Source organism: Strix aluco, chromosome 5 (assembly GCF_031877795.1).
Source record: "Strix aluco isolate bStrAlu1 chromosome 5, bStrAlu1.hap1, whole genome shotgun sequence".
Classification (NCBI taxonomy): domain Eukaryota; kingdom Metazoa; phylum Chordata; class Aves; order Strigiformes; family Strigidae; genus Strix; species Strix aluco.
Window position 1 is genome coordinate 74300982 of NC_133935.1, and position 16963 is coordinate 74317944.

The 16963-nt window shown below is 36.2% G+C and overlaps 1 protein-coding gene across 6 annotated transcripts in view; it reads right to left on the bottom strand.

The window, feature by feature from the left end:
• KMT2E (lysine methyltransferase 2E (inactive)) overlaps positions 1-16963 on the bottom strand; it is a 62280-nt gene that overhangs the window by 13057 nt on the left and 32260 nt on the right. For 5 of the 6 annotated variants that reach the window (XM_074827830.1, XM_074827827.1, XM_074827829.1 and 2 more), the window contains 11 exons: positions 15267-15439; positions 14223-14261; positions 12431-12643; positions 10912-11042; positions 9712-9829; positions 9450-9559; positions 7611-7872; positions 5424-5522; positions 3419-3583; positions 2181-2489; positions 72-326 (listed from right to left, as the gene is read on the bottom strand). In XM_074827830.1, the coding sequence (XP_074683931.1) occupies positions 72-326; positions 2181-2489; positions 3419-3583; positions 5424-5522; positions 7611-7872; positions 9450-9559; positions 9712-9829; positions 10912-11042; positions 12431-12643; positions 14223-14261; positions 15267-15439 (1874 nt within the window). Of the gene's footprint in view, positions 1-71; positions 327-2180; positions 2490-3418; positions 3584-5423; positions 5523-7610; positions 7873-9449; positions 9560-9711; positions 9830-10911; positions 11043-12430; positions 12644-13274; positions 13339-14222; positions 14262-15266; positions 15440-16963 lie in introns of those variants that run through there. The other variant, XM_074827831.1, reaches the window with a different exon arrangement.

Genomic DNA, 16963 nt, shown 5'->3' on the forward strand with positions numbered 1-16963 from the left:
TTTGTTCTAGCAAATACAGACTTATGTTTAATTAATATGGGATGGGGAACCATAATGAAGGGAAGCATTACCTTCTTACAAGAGCCAGTAATGTTTTCCACAGGTTCTTTTTTCCTCCTCTTTTCTGAAAGGAATGGTGAAGTAAAACGAATATAGTGCTTTGGAGTTGAATAGACATGCGGACTGTAAGTGAGACCTGGTAAAGAATTCAGTTGAGTAGCCAGAACTTCAGGGTCGGTAGTTATGCGTAGAGGCCTTTCTGATACACTGTCTGTAGGTTTCCCTGTTTTATCACTCTTTTCACTTAACCATTCACTGACCAAGTGCTAAACAAAGAGAGAGAAAAAAATTAGTGTTTTTAGTGGCTTTTAGAAATTATTCACCTAGTCACCTCTTGCACAAACCAGAAAAACAGCTAGTTTCCATGCTGCAAGTTTAAGAATACATAGGGCAAGAATGAGGACAGTTTTAGTGAAATAATGGGGACAGCAGAAGGAATCAGTAGAGATTTGGTCTACATACCAAAGTTTTGGGGATCTTACTTTTTTGGGTTTTTTGGGGATTTTTTGTTTCTTGGTGTTTTGGTTTTTTTTTTTGTAAACTAACATTGTATTTAATTCTCACTGAATGTACTATACAAGTACCCAGATCAACTGTACTTATGATGTGAATTTAGTAACAGAATTCCAAGACACGTTTTAAACTTGTGCCTAAGCACCTAAACTGAGGGGAAATAGCATAAACTCCTCATCAGATTTCCGTACTGCCAGAACTGTGCTTCAGTCAACATGTCAGGCAGATGCCTTGAACATTCTTCACTACTGTAGTTATATTAAATTACAACACATTTACTAAGGCACATTTGTCAAAAAAGGGTATTCTTTTCTAGCTAATTCAGTAGTTTTGAAAAATGTGCTAGTGGATTTTAGTTCCTGTTAACAGATAGAGTAACCTCCTAAAATTTTAGAATGGTTCAATAAAGTTAAGGACATGCAAAATAGCACACTAAATACTATTAAGGCTTTAAGACAATTAAAATATATTTAAGTTGCTTATCTTTTACAAATCTATTTATATTTATTAATTCATTTTTAAAGCAGGACTTTCTCTCACTTAGGGTACACCAGGTACAGTGCAATGACACATTTCACATTTATCCTTAATACTATGGTATTTAGTACTGCAAAAAAGTGCATTTAAATTTCAGACTTCTCAGGTTTTTGCTATGCAACCCGCAAAAAAGGAAGAAAAATTCTAGTCTCCTCTCTGACAAGAATTTAATAGTGATGCAATAAGTAGTGTTACAGGATGACTCAGGTGCTTTTTGAAAACAAAAAAGTTAAGTATGTTTGAGAGTTTAAGATAAAACCATCTTGAAATTGTTATTATTTGACAAAAAGTTTCAACCTATGACTTCTTCCCCCTTTCCCTCCACTGAACAAAACTTTCAGGAGAACTTGTAAAGCATGCTGGAAGAAAGTCACTTTTTAATGCAGTCTGTAGAATTTTAAAGCAGAAAGTGTTACTGCTCTATTCACACCTGCAGATTTAAATTTTTTTGAGTGTCTTGGGCATTGTGGCACTTCAAGCATTTTGCAGTGCAATCCAAAAAAAAAAAAAAAGCTCTAAAGAATCTTCCCTCCAACCATACACATGTATTTTGAGTGTTTGAATCCATTCACTTCAGAGCAGACATCTCAGAAGCACTCAAAGTTAATGATTTCCTTTGAGATATTCTGTTTGCTACCATTAAAATACCTTCTAAAGCATATGATGAACAAAGGAAGGAAAGGCAACTTTTATTTCCTCCCCCCCTCTAAATTAACAGCTTTAATTATGTTTTGGTTATGTATATTATTTCAGCCCATTTATATTATTTCAGCCCATTTAGAAAGTACTTCCTTTAGAAATATTTGTTCCAGAATTGTTCTGAAAGACGATTTTGGAAGTCTTTTAAAATCCAAAGTAACTTCTACCAATGGACGTTACACATACTTTTTTTTATTATCTTGATTTATCACCAGTGAGTTGCTATGTAATGGTGATTTTTAAAGAAATGAGTCAACTTTTTTTTTTTTTTTTTAAAATCTACATATAATTGCATACTCATGCAGCAGTCTATAATTTTTTAAAACTCTGTTAAAGTCCATCCTCTCCTCCCCACCCCTGAAGAGACATACCTTCTTTGTTTTAGGATACTTAGTAGGGCATTTATTAAGTGCTGGAGCTTCTGTTTCAGTAACCATTTCTGTAACAACAGTTTCTGTTTCAGGCTCAGCTACCAGTGCAGGATTCTCAGTTTCATTATGTTGTGAAGTTAGTTCCACGTCAGGAGAAGATGGCTGGATATCTGAACACATGCTGACAGTTCTGTGTCGTCTACGTTGTTGTCCAATGTGAGTTCTACTCCGCGAGAAGCTTTTTCTCTGTTTAGCTCTATTAACTTTGGCTGGGGTAGGTTTGGTGGTAGTTTCTTCTTTTGCTGGTTCCTGGTACAAAATAAAAGTCTAGTAAACAGATCCCACACACAAGTAAAGTGATGTATCTTTCTCAAAACAAAATGTCAGTTCCTCCTTCTTTTGCAGGTCCAAAAAGCCTGTATCTCATTTTTGTTGTTAGAACTAAAGTATTTCAGAGGTAGTCCTTCTTCTTCAAGGCAAACTACAAGATTTTCTCTGTTTTCCTCCCAAGCACTTGCTGTATCGGCAGAGTATCCACACACACCAGTCCCTGGTCAGATCACCACAGGTAACTGCCGTAACTGCCATAGAACATTCATGCATTCTAGAACCTGCTTGCACCATGACAACTTTCAGTCCAATGTCCTTTTATGGTAATTTTTACTTTTATGGTAATATATACTAAATGTTTAGCATTGCCACAAAAGGTACTTAACAGCATACTGACAGAAATTATTCAGAAATTAACCTGAACTGCAAATCTGTACCACTATTTGCAAGGAAAGCAACATACTAGCATCCATCAACAAAGTAAAAAATTGTTTATGAATCATTATTTGCAAGAATTCAGAAAACACACCTCAATTATAATCTCTTCCTGAATAACCCACCTGGTTATAGAGGATGCCTAAGGAAAGCCACCTCCTGTGGCTAAAGTCAGCATCAGTAAACACCTCCTGTCTTGAACTTCAAAGACACTGAATTGTACAGCTGGTGCGCATGTGCACATTTACATGAGGAATTTCAGTTACATTAGGTTATAAGTGAATTTTATACATATTTTCTTGAAAAAAAAAATACAATGTCAAAGAACTACAGAGCTTTTGGTCAAATATATTTGAGTTCAGAGGTGAAAAACAAAAAAGTATTTCATAAATCTTAAAGTGCAGCTCAACATCCAAACAGATAAAATATGCCATGACGAAAGCCAGCTTTAAAATAAAGTTCCAGATAACTACCTGAATAAATTCAGCATCATTGAGAATCTGTGCTTCTTTGCATTCTGATTTAACCTCAGTTTTTGCTGTACTGATTCTTTCCAAAGCCTGTTCTCTTCTTTTTTCTCTTTTTTCTAGTCTGGCAAAAGCTTGCAGGATAGCTTCCATTTTCCGTTCTTCTCTTGTCTGATGGATTTAATAATAATCATGATCAAGTTTCAGTCATCATTTTTTTCATATGTAAATACATAAAGAACTTTTTTTTTTTTTAAAGCACTTCAGAACATGTTCAGCGTATGTTGACATGGAGATCAATTTTAGCAGAAGCTCAGAGGAAAGGGAGATGTTACACTAACTGCAATTATTACAGACTTCTAAAGAAAGACTTGCATTCATACCAACCCTGACAAACAATAAGAGTCCTGCTTTGGACTCTTTTTTAAGAACTTGTTAAAAATGGTGATTTACTAGTAAATCACTGGCCTCTGAGCGTAAAAAGAACACATAGCTCTGAGACACTTACTTGCATGTATAATTTTTAAAAACAGTGGAACACTGATGACCAGTAAGATATGAAATACTAATACATGTATGAAACAATACAAAGCTCCATTACCCTCTGACCCAGTTTTCCAAGTGTCCCAAACTACACCAAAACATACAATCAACATCCAAGAATCACTATTTCAAAGTATGGTAACATAACAGGGAAGCTCAATTTTCTTTTTATCCATAATTCAGGTCCTAGTGCTGTACAGAGGCAGATCCCTTCATCTGTACAGAGCTCTGCTTAAGACAATACAGAGGTGGCAAAACCTGAGGCTTCTATCACAAACTTTTTTTTTTTTAATAAATGCCTGCAGCTCAACAGTGCGCTGACAGCAACAATGACAGAATACCTGCAAATATATTGCTCATGTAAGCGAATGAGGAACCGAGTTTTGTTCTGCCACTGAACCTGCCTCTGTTTGCTTGGTAAAATACAGGCAAACTTGCAGTTATTTGCAATTCTCATAATGGAGCTAGAGTAGTAACTAGATCTTTACCAGCAACGCTGCTGCAACTAAGTTTCAAAGAGAGCTTTGCTTTAATAAGAATACAAATGTAAAGTGCCAAGAAAAAAAGCCAGCACATCCTCTGGAGCAAAACCAATACATCCAAGAGTGTTTGATGAGAATCATTCCTCAACAGCGTTGCAAGACACTGCTGTATGTTAGTATCAGAGCTCATGCTGTCATTCTTCAGATTTTGTATTAAAATATATATATTACTTGAGCAGATTTTGCTTTCTGATGTCTAATAAATGTAAGTCTCATCAATTTTGCTACTGACAGAGCTGTAGGAAATATTGACCAAAGGAATGTATACTACATCTTCCTCTTTTTTTTTAAGGTCTGGGCAGATGCAGATAGTTTTGGTGTCACCTTGAACCCCACTTATCAGAAGTTCTGTGAGCACAAACAATAAAATTAAAGTTCAAAATCTTATTATTTCATTATACAACTTGGCCAAGACTTTGATTTAACTAGTAATTTCAAGTATCTCACATTTTGAATGCCTAACAAAAAACCTCACATTTTAAAATGCCAGTTTACGGAACACTGTTCTACGAACCTCTGAAAATCATGCTTTCTGAGGCTTTGTAAGTTGAGAGCACAAAAAAAAAAAGTCAGGCAAAAATCCTGACTCCCAAATACTATCTATAAAAATGACCATTACAAATAACAAGCAGTAATAAAGAGCAAAGAAAATAAAATCTAGATGATTTCTACAATGCCTTTTTAAAGGCAATAAGAACTATACACATTTGAAGATAAAAGCAGGTTTTTGTCAGAAAGCAATGATCAAGCCAGATGAAATGCTCTCACATAACAAGCCGTGCATTTTAAGTTGAACTTCATGTAAGGATCTGACTTCATATATACTCAAATTCTATACGCCTACAAAAAGGCAGCAATTAGCATGGGAAGAACAGGTGTCACAGCCTTATTGACAACTTTAGGCAGCTACTTGCTTCCCAACTTACCATCTTCCTTTTTCTTTCTGCAATCTGCTCCTCTGATTCCATTTCTACTTCATTGCTAATGGGTGTTTTTTCTTCTATATCGTCAATAAAATCTGGCTCCTGAAAGATGGAAATGACTGCTTTACAGAAGCTCTATTACTCTTGCAAACTAGGGAAAAACTAAGCTACACAGAACTAAGAATCCTCAGATCACTACATTAGAAGTACCCAAGCCAATAAATCAAGACAAAAATATAAAAAACCCTAATATCCACTTGTACCTCTGTATAAACCTGTAAATATAATCGCTTTACTAATATTTTCCATTCTGTGCTTAGACACATCTGTATCTTTTTTCTCTAGCATACTGATCTTACTGAAATTTTGGGGTTCTCTCCAAACTCCCCCACCCCACCAACCAGAAAAAGTATCAGAATTAAACCTCCAAACTAATAAACATTTTTGGGTACTAACACTGGCCATTGATCTAGTCACTTTATAAACACAAGAGTTAGCTAACTAATAACAGTTTTCTGGTTTTGGGAAAAAAAAAATTTGAAGAGGGTTAAGTGTTCACTAGTCCTATATGCAGTTTATTTCACTTTTACATAAAGGACTAGACAAAGTTTTTTTAACATTTGTCTTAGAAGTACATTTACATTTTCTCATATGATTTCTTTACCTTAGCTATTTCACCCCAGGAAAAAAGCTATTAATTGACTGGCTTCTATGTTTAGATACACATTTTAACAGCTTTATTCCTCTCACAATTCCTACTAAGTTCAGTTTTGAAAAACAATATGACTTCTCCTGTGACTGTTCTATGTAAGCACGGTATATTATGTTAAAAGCTCAGGAGAAGGTTCCACATACCAGTTATCAATTGTTAAAAACAAAACACAAAAATAAAAAAAAAACACTTAAGGTGAGAAAGTTTAAATGATGCCTCTAGGGATCATAATTTGTAACAGTCACGTGCCATGCCTTCTGGACTTCCAAGCATTTTTAAGGTATTTAGCTACTAAAACCCCAGAACAATTTGATCATCTTATGAAAACTGGTGGTCAATATACTCATTTTCACCCTATTTTCTTCCCTCCTAAAGTGATGTTAAAAGATTAAGAACTTGGAAATGGCTCCCTCCCAGAATAACCCCTTTCTCTCTGCTCCTGAATTAACATAAGAAAACACCACATAAGGAAAAAAAAAAAAAAAATCACCACTACCACCTCCAAAAAGAAAGGAGAGATAGTTACTAAAGTAACTATCTTCTCATGTTAAGTATTTATCTTTAACAAGTGCTCTGCAAAATTAAGATGTTAATTAATCTCATGAATCTCTCCCACTAGTTACTTCAAACTGACATATTACAAGAAAGACTAATTTAAGATTGACTACCATGGTGTATTACCAAGCAGCTTTACCATACTATCCACCTACTATGCAATATTTAGCTTCAAAACACACCTTCCTCCTCCCAACTCCCCAAACTCTATTTCACCTTCTACACAGAGCTGCAGCCAACAGTTAATATTCTAAGCTGAAGATTCATTTGTTATTGGAGCAGGGATTCTTATTGCTATGGTTAAAATACTATGCTCCTGAGTAACATACACAACTAACCAAAAGACACTTCAGGATGGACTGGGAGCTCCTGAAAGCATGACATGAGGCTTTCACATTAGAGATCCACAATGAAATTCAGAGGAAAAATGTATAGTTAAAACTGGTATGGGAACCAACATGTATTTAAATACAATCAAGTATTATGAGGACAAACTTTTTAGTAGGGCCTGCTGCAACAGGAGGAGTAATGGTTTTAAACTAGAAGAGGGTAGATTTAGACTAGGTATATGAAACAAATTTTTTACAGTGAGGGTGATGAAACACTGAAACAGGTTGCCCAGAGAGGTGGTAGACGCCCCCTCCCTGGAAGCATTCAAGGTCAGGCTGGATGGGGCTCTGTGCAACCAGATCTAACTGAAGATGTCCCTGCTCACTGCAGGGACTAAATGGCCTTTAAACGTCCCTTCCAAACAAACTATACTGAAAATAGTATAAAAAATTCTACACAGCTTATCCATCATTATGATTTTTCATAAATCTCCACACCCCTTTCCAGTAACTTGTTACACTTCCTTTAATAACTACAAAAGGAGAGTATTTGTGTTTAAAAGCTTTTCTTTCTGATCATCTTTGTGTCAATACCTGATTATTAGAAATGGACAGCCTAAGGGGAGAGAGCTTCCTCTGTTTATTATCTGCAATTTTCATTTTGGTGGCTGCTCCTTCACAGTCCAATGTGATGTTCTGATTTTGAGTCTCCTTTTCTCTTGAAACATCTTTTTCTTTCTTTCCCTTTTTCCTTCTGGTTTCATATCCAGTATTGATGTTTTCTGTAGGCTCAGAACGTCTGAGAACTGGACATTCAGGATTTTCTTTGAGGCAAGCACAATCCACCTTGTATTTACTAAAAGTAAAGAAATACAAGAAGGCGTATTTTGATTACACTGTACAGCAGTGAGACTTTTCAATGCTAAATCACACAAGCTGATACATTTCACACTGAACATCTGCTATGATGTAAGCCAACCATATTAAAAGAAGTTCACTCAAGTTTTCACCAATCCATAATATTGCTGTAATTCAAAGTCTCATATACTGGTTAACAGAATTTGCTTTAAAAAGGGAAGACATCTAAAACCTGAGTATCCAGGGTGGAAATATAACCACCACATTAAAGAAATTAACAGATGCATGGAAGGCAGGGAGTTCCTGCTTTATGCAAAGACAGTAGACACATTACCAAACAAGCACACTGGGAAGAACTCAAGAGTCACTTTGTAAAATTGTAAGTTCCACTTAGATATGTAGGAACTGTTATTCAAAGACATTCAACTTACATAGGCTGTCAGTTGCATGTGCTAAATACAATTACATACTTTTAAAAGGATAAATAAGAGAACCAAAAAAACTTATCAACCAGGCAATTTCTCAGGTTGTCTTCATGTGAGCAATGTAGGAGTATGTCTACAACACTCAAAAGCACAAGGTACTGAGCTAGTCTGAACCCAAGTTCATTAATACAGGTAGTAAGTACTCTATGGACATAACTAGTTCAGGTCCAGAAGAAGTGAGGGCATGTCTGCACAGCACTGCACCCAAGCTGACTTACAAGCAGACCACAGGAAAGTCTGTTACCTTGGTGCAGCAAAATGTGAAACAGTTGGACTGCTTCTGGACCCGACCAAGTGCACATACAGAAATAGGCTCTTCAACGCTTCAGTTTCCAAGGTTAGTATTAGCCTAGGTGTTCCTGCGCAAGGTACCTATACCCTAGAACATTTCCTACTAGCCAAGAGAAATCATTACTAGATTGTATCACTCAAATGCCTTATTTTGCCATCAGATTTCAGGTGTTTGAATAACAATTCCTACATATGTGAATGGAACTTAACTGATTGTTTCCTTTACCATTTCAAAACAATGTTTACAGATAATGGGAACAGTTTATTAGAGCTTTCTCCAGATCATCAGTGGAGCAGCAGTTATATTCAGGAAAATGTGTAATAGGTTATAGAACCTAAGGCACTAAGCCTTCAGTATATTCCAACATTCTTAATCACATACTAAACAAACATGATTTGAAACTGAATTCCACAGGCACTGTCTTCCTGATGTTACACTACAGAGGCACTCTGAAATACACAGGACATTACCCAATAGTTATAGATTTTCTTCCCTCTACTCTCCCTGCACTACAGGACAATAAATTTTTGTAGTACATTTTTATTTGTATTCATCTAAGTTTGTATCTTTTCCACAACATTTGTAAGTAACTGCAACACTGCTTAAACTAGCAACAGATGTGCAGTAATAAAAATACAGAAGAAACCTTGCCCACACACCCCCCATTCATTGTAAATACAGTGCCTAAGGAGCCCTGTGTTAAAGCATGCAAGAAAGTAAGTGATATAAAAATAAAGCCACTCTGAATCGCAACATCACTTAATAAGCATTAGATGTACAGCATGCTCAAATACTTACCAATTCCCATAATCAAAATCAAATGCTATAGTAATTTCTGCTCCCTTTGGAATGTTATGGATGGAGTAAATATAAAGATGAATTGTTCCATCTTCAATTACATGCCTCACCTATATTCAAGAGAACATTATTATATTATAATGATTTTTTTTTTTAAAAGTACCTGTGTAGAAATTGTAGGGATTGCTCAAATTATCAGTTGGGAAACTGAAGGAAAAGGGGACTGCTAAATAAATAAAACCTACTTTATGTACATGCTCACCTCTGCATTTGGCGTACATGAACGCCTGATGAATCGAGCTTCATTTCCGAAAGTCCTTGCATCAACACACATTTCTAGCCCATGGAATTTGGAATAAAACAAAACAAATGGGTATGGCCTGAAAAAGATATAAAAACCCCAGAGTTTTATAATTTTTAAAGATGCTAAGTGTCACTTATTCTTCACATTAGTTAGCTTTGGAACATGATGTTTGGCACAATATACCAAATTTGTGGGCTAATCTGAGAATGACACGTTTTTATTTAGGCTTCATGATTCTAACCGGTACATTCTCAGAGTAACAGAAGTCTGAGTTTCAGCTCTGAATGTAATTCTTCTGCATAGGATCCGAAGGGAGGACCAGTAACAGGGCAAGCTCCAGACATGGAAGATACAAGGTTAAGATTCTTCATCTTTCTTAAACTTTTCTTATGGCAGGTCCTAAAATGAAACTCAAGTAGAAATTTTGGTGCCTCATAGAATCATCTGAAAAAACAGATTAAAATAACACCTCCACATCCCTGCCTAACACCTGCAGTATCACTAGCACCCAACCCTCCTGAAGAAAGTGGGTATCTAAATACTTTTTCAAGACATGCTTTAAGTTCTGCTATTACAAGTGCCAGGGAACCCTTCCATCTTTACTGAGCAAAAGCCGTGTTTCTTCTCCAACTGGCCTCTTGCAATTTCACAACTACGTATGTCTGTGCAGTTAATGGCAGCACTGGAAGTGATCCACAGGAAGAAGGAAGGAGTCATGCATTGCTCAGAAACTTAACCAAGTAGAGAACTCTGGCAGTAAAAGGCCCAAGTTGACCTGTGTCCAATTCCGTTCTTGGACTGATGGACTTAAAACCTGTTTCTCTCACAAAAGAGAATGTCTTTGCCATACCTTCTGAATTATTTTAAGACGGTAGAACCTGAAAATCTTTGGTTTAAGGTGCACAACTACTCAACTGAGAATGCAGGAATCCTGTAACCATGGAAGAACAAAGAAAGAGGAAACTAACTACTGAACTGATCTGTAAGGACATCCAGAAGAGAAGCAGGAGACCAGATTCCAGCTGCAATTATTTTTAATCAGATAATGGTAAAATGCAAGACACTGCTGGTAACTAAGACCCACTTGTGCTCGAGGCAAGAGTTTGGCAAAACAGCATTTTAACAGTTACCTTATTAAAACATTTGGAATAAACAAACCTTTTAAAGAAATATCCATTAGCTTCAAATTGTTCTCTCAGCATGAACTTTCCTCTGTATTCAATAATAAGTGCATCAGGAGGCAAGTCTTTGGCAGCTTTTAAAATTTTCTTGTTTTTTTGCACGTAACTCTATAAAGACATAAGTTAATTTATGAAGTAACATTTCCTACTGTTTTTTCATTAACAGCAGATCATACTTTCACAACTACTGAACAACTCTGTATGAACTAAAAACCCCTCCGTTTTGTAACTGAACCTCCAGACTGATTTGATCAATCTGTCCCCTACTAATGCAACTAGTTATGAATTTAGATTCAAGTAATGCTTTAGCTCTCGTTCTCCAGTACATGGCTGAAAACCATATTCATGTTCTCACAATTCAAGTACTATATCCCTTAGTGCATTTAACTCGCACCACTACTAGGATGAATTGCTGCATTGTTTTGCATAACACTTTCAAAAGGCTTCAATTCCTTCAAACAAAACAAAACATGCAGACATAAAAGAACGTTCATGATTCATTCAAGGAAAACAGAACAGGAAAACAACAAAATAACAAAAAAGAATCCTGAGAGAGTTTCCAAATTTATTTTTGTATCTTTAGATGGAAGGATGGCTTTTAATTAAAAACCAATACATACCCTGACAATTAGTGAACTCACACCTCTCATAACTGTCATCGCCAATCAAAAAGGAAGTAGCCTCTATGTAGGCAAAAGGCTCTGTAAGCAGGGATATTCCTCTAAGGAGGGTGTCCCATATGCCATGATGGTCTTTGAGGAAAAGAAGCAAAGATGCTTCCATTAATCTGCTACAGTAACTACTCCTTGAGATTTCTGCTACAAAATGCTAAGGTTTGCTATATGACTCTGATTTTAAGCTGATACATAACTGATGTTAAGGATAGAAAAAGACATTGCACAATATCTTCACAAACTAGAAATTACAAGATCATAAATAAGAGTAAAAAAAAAAAATCAGTATCAGAGTATCACCACATCACCTACCATCAGAAACATCTTTCACGAACTAGCAAATGAAATTCTATTCTATCTGAGTATGTAAGCATCCAGAACACTTACTATACCTTAAGGTGTGGACAATTAACACATTGATACACATAGGAGAAAAAAAAGATTCCAACTTCAATGTTTTTATCTACTCTAACTACTCCTGATATTCCTCACAGAGCAGAGAAACAGCAGCAAAGTTTACTATATTATGTTCACCACAAAAGACAGTCAATGTTCAGGCTCAGACTAACACCTTAGCTATTTTTAAGAGAACTAATATGCAAGTGTAAACATAACCAGGGGTGATACAGGATGTATTCCACTACAGATTCTGAAAAAGCTATTAAAACTCTGATGCTTAGATCTGGTGAGAGAAGATACAGAAAATGGATGTGAAGTCCCTTTTTTTAACAACAACAAAAAAAAAAAGGTGGCATCTAAATGGATATCCTTCTCACAGCACAAAAGCAGCATGCAATAACACAACATGGCACAGCTCATTACCTCTACTGGAGGTTTGAAAATCAGATTGCTGGTGCTGACTTCTTTTTTGTCATTTCCATTGCCTAATCTCAGAGCTATTTTTTGTGCCTCCCTCTGGACACCCTCACTGTACTGGTTGTTATTTGCTTCTTCATAACGATCCATCCATGCCTTGATTTTAGTTTCCCATCCAAAGTTCGAACTGTCAGTAGGATCAATCTCTGGAGCTGAGCCCTGAAAATTAAAGTAAGTGACCACATATTACAAGGTAAGAAAAGGTATTAAAATTTAAAAAAGTAAGTCTACAACAAGACACAAAATGAAGGGCAAGCGTATGCAATTGATTTAAGATTTGGATTCTTCTAGGAAGTCCAGTATAAAATTCTGCATTACCTAAAAGTATTGAGTTGAATTCAGTAGCATTACATTTATCCTTTTAGGAATTTTATAATTTCCTAAGTTCAGGAATACATTCCCCCTTCAACAGGGATTCTAGCTTAGTGGGATGAGAATGGAGACTGACATCATTTCCTCCCCGAACTGCACTGCATCATGAATCTAAGAGTACAGGAGTTGGGAGGGTCAGATGCTGCCTACTCAGCTTTTGTGAACATACACAAATATAAAGAACTCCAGCTTCCAGCCTATAATACACAGATTTGATTTTCCCCTTTCAAGGGTCACGCAGTATCTTTTTTCCACTTCACATAACTTCACTAATCCTACACCTACTACATTAAAGGTTGTGACTCTAATGTTACAGGCTTTGCACAGATCATTTTCCTCCCCTTATCTGCTCCTCACTGAACAATTTTCTTCTGCCGTGCTTCAGATCCTTTCACTTTTAAAGAAAGTGCCATTGTACCTCCAGACCTCACAAGCAGCAGCCAGGCTGCAGCCAACCAATGCTCCTTATGGACAGCAGCAGCCAACCAACGCTCCCTTTTCTATCCACCTGAGCAGAAACACTATTAAACATTAATAAAACAGCAAGTAGTTCAGCAATTCAATTACCTGTTTACATTTCTTTTGTGCATCAAGAGAACCATACACACAAACAGGATTAAAAAACTGTGATGCTAAGAAAACCATCAAACACCACAATGGAACCTTACAAACGCCATATTCAAAAAACACAAAATAGGTATTTTCTACCCCAATTCTGTCTTCACTATTTGAAAGTCACATCTTATACATTTGAAGTGTAAACTGTGTCCCACTTGTTCTTATATATCCCAAGGATAAACATTCTATGGAAAATACCTAGTTTTCACACCGTACGTATTTTTACCTCACAGAAAGTTTAAAGACTGCTATAACACTTAAGTCTTACAAAGCAGACATCCCAACACAACTCCTTAAGCTATGCCAGCACTAGAGTCCCACCAGAGGAATACATGGAGGTAGGACAGAGCCGAACAGCTAGTTTAGCTTTCAAATGCAATACAGCCATTTCATTCTTTTGCTGTTCAGAGCTATGAAAAGCTGGAGCTACGAACTTCAAATGAGGTGTGTACTCAACTTTACTCCCTTAAAGAGCACAAACAAGCCCTAATTCCTCCACTGGCTCTAGAAAACCAAGTATTCTCAGAACAAAAATTCATGCTACACTAGTTCAGTAACTTCACAGGACAAACAGATGTAGTGGTCATACCTTAATTTAAGATCACTGTGATGCATATAGAGTCCATCAGTTATCAAGATTATTTTAGTGCTTAATGTATAGCCCCAATTCCACCCTTGATGCTTCTTCGTATTATTTAATTAATGTACAATTAAGGTTTAAAACAAAATTCAAACAAAATCACATTACCTTTACTCGTGAAGATTTCCTGGATCCTTCTCGAAATGCCTGAAACAAAATTAAATATTTATATTCTTTGGAGGAAATATAAAATCTCTTAAGGAATTCAGAATCTGTTAACAAATTCACAGCTTTTTGATGTGGATCATTCTCAATAAAACATGCAAGACAAGGACAACACTACACTATTTGTGTGAAGAGGGAAGGAGGAAGCAGGTATCAGAGATGTCCTGTAATGTTAACTTTTGAAAGAAGTTTGTCGTTCTACAACAAAATCTCATTCTTTAAATTATCTCACACAATGTTGGGAGGTAACAGAAGAACATATGGTAGTAAATTTATATTCAGAACCGTTCATTCAGAAGGAAACAATTTTACTCTGGATTTCCAAAGAGATATCAATAACTAATTCTGACTTCAGGTTTTAAAGGACAAAATTCTCACCCAAGCCAGTGAAACTGAAATGCAGAAAGGAACTCCTTAGTTTAGGAAATGCCATGTACTTTACTTCACATACACTATATCTGTCTTCACATATATTGTTTACACCTGTAGCTAAACTGTTTCAGGTCAATATCGTGTTTACCAAAGTAGTTTAATATCTAAACTTTCTGACAGCACACTTCCACACAATTTCAACTCAAACGCACATGAAGTCACATCAGGACAACCGACAGCAAACGTTTCTGAATGTAAAACAACCTCAACTGAAGACTTTCAGACACAGAATTCTTCTTTGGGTATCCAAAGCTTGTTCTGCCCCATCTCCAACTATACCAAGTGGTCCAGTAAATGCAATTTCTCCTTACAAATTCTGCCTCAATTATAACATTGAGCTTTCACGGCTAGTACATATTAACTTGGGGGTGGGGGGGCAGGGGGAAAGGTAAAGAGGCAGGGAAGACTATCATTTACTGCAGAGTATTACATTTCAAGCTAAACACAGGTAGTAAAATATTATTAGTAACACAATAGCCTGATTTTTAAAACCACTGTCTCTTGGTGAGAGATGTCACATAGCTTCATAAATGAAAAGAAATTACATTCACTTACTTTTTTACATTTTGCTATGTTCTGTTCTTTCTCTCCACTTTTTTTCCTTTTCTTGTCATTGACTTTTGTAACTCTTGTAGCAGTTAAAGTAATTGTAGTTGGTGTATGCTGAAAAGCAGTATACAGTTCCACAGGAACCTCATCACCACTCTCTGTTGCACTGGTATCCCCATCTTTAAAACAAAGAATATTCTGTAAACAATCAAATACTGTAGAAAGAACATTCACTAGTTACTCTACACCTGCTTTTAAAAATGCATACTGACAAATGCTTCAAGCACGCACATGCAAAATCCAACAGTTGCAACAACATGAAGATGAATGACCAACCAGAAGCTGGTAATTAACAGATGTTTGTAATGACAGGTAAGAAAAAGATATCAGGTTAATTCCATTCTTTGAATAGAATTATATTACCATATTTCATTATAAGCAAACTCAGAATCACAACAAAAAAGATTAAAAAAATTATTTGTTAACTCATTCACTTCTATATAGCTTTTATTTGTAATATGGTTTAGGATTCTCTCAGATGACTGTATTCTAGAGAAGATTAAAATTAATGACTGCCCAGCATTTCATGTGAAGCCCTATTAATCAGTCATGTGTAAGTCATAATGAACTATTTCAGCTGCAATTTGAAGTGTAAAGGGCCTTTTTCAGGGTAAATATGTCAATTTAGCCAGAAGTCTTGTCTCCTCAAAATCCCCTAACAATAACATTCTGCTACTCAGGGAAGGGAAAAGAGAAGTCTATTTTACTCATTAAAACACAATCATACACAAACTGACAGGTATTTTTTTCTTTGTGCTGTGCACCCACAGACCTAAAAGCCAAAGCCTGAAATTTAGCATACATCAGCATTTATGTCAGACAAATACATTTCCTGACCTGAAACAGGATTACCCTAGTTCTGTCAAGATGAAAGGCTGTGAAGTATGGGGAGGACTGAAAGAGAGATGGTGCACATAGATAGGAAGCTGCTGTTCACATGTGTTCAGTACAGACTTCTTGGATTTTAGCAGCTTCTCCAAAGACTCTGCCTTCAGTAAATATACTTCACACTAAGCAAGACTTTTTCGGAAACCGCATAGAAGCAGCAGGCTTTACAAATACTTAATGAGAGCAGAGAAAACATTCCTTCTGAGCTCAGAAGGATGTTGCCTTAATCAGAGCACTCAACGGTCCTAATTCTTGAAACCTTCTTTACTAAATAAAGAACTGCGGCTACTGGTTACTCTGGATTTTTCTGGCTCACAACATTCCTTAACAGGATTCTTCTGTGCATAGTAAGCATCCAATTTTACCATCTTGGTTGTTCTTTTGAACAATTTATTAGGCACATAATTATACTTTATGTGTTAGGAACTCATGTTTTCTGAATTTGTTTACATCTCTGCTGGGAGTATTTTCTGAACTAGCATAAACAAAAACATAGAAAGAAAAAAAGTCTAATCAAAGAAGAATGAATAGCAGAATAACCAAAGATTGAGAAATGAAAACCCAAGGCCCTCTTGACACTGTAGTCCATACACTAGTGCCTACAGAATCATGTCACAGCCAAACACCTCCCCCCGCCCTCCAACATTGTCTTAGGGAAGCAACATTTCAATATTGTTGTCTACACTGTGCCCTAACTTACTGTAAAGAGTAATTACCTCAACCTAACATATAATTACACAGAGTTGTTTTGAGAC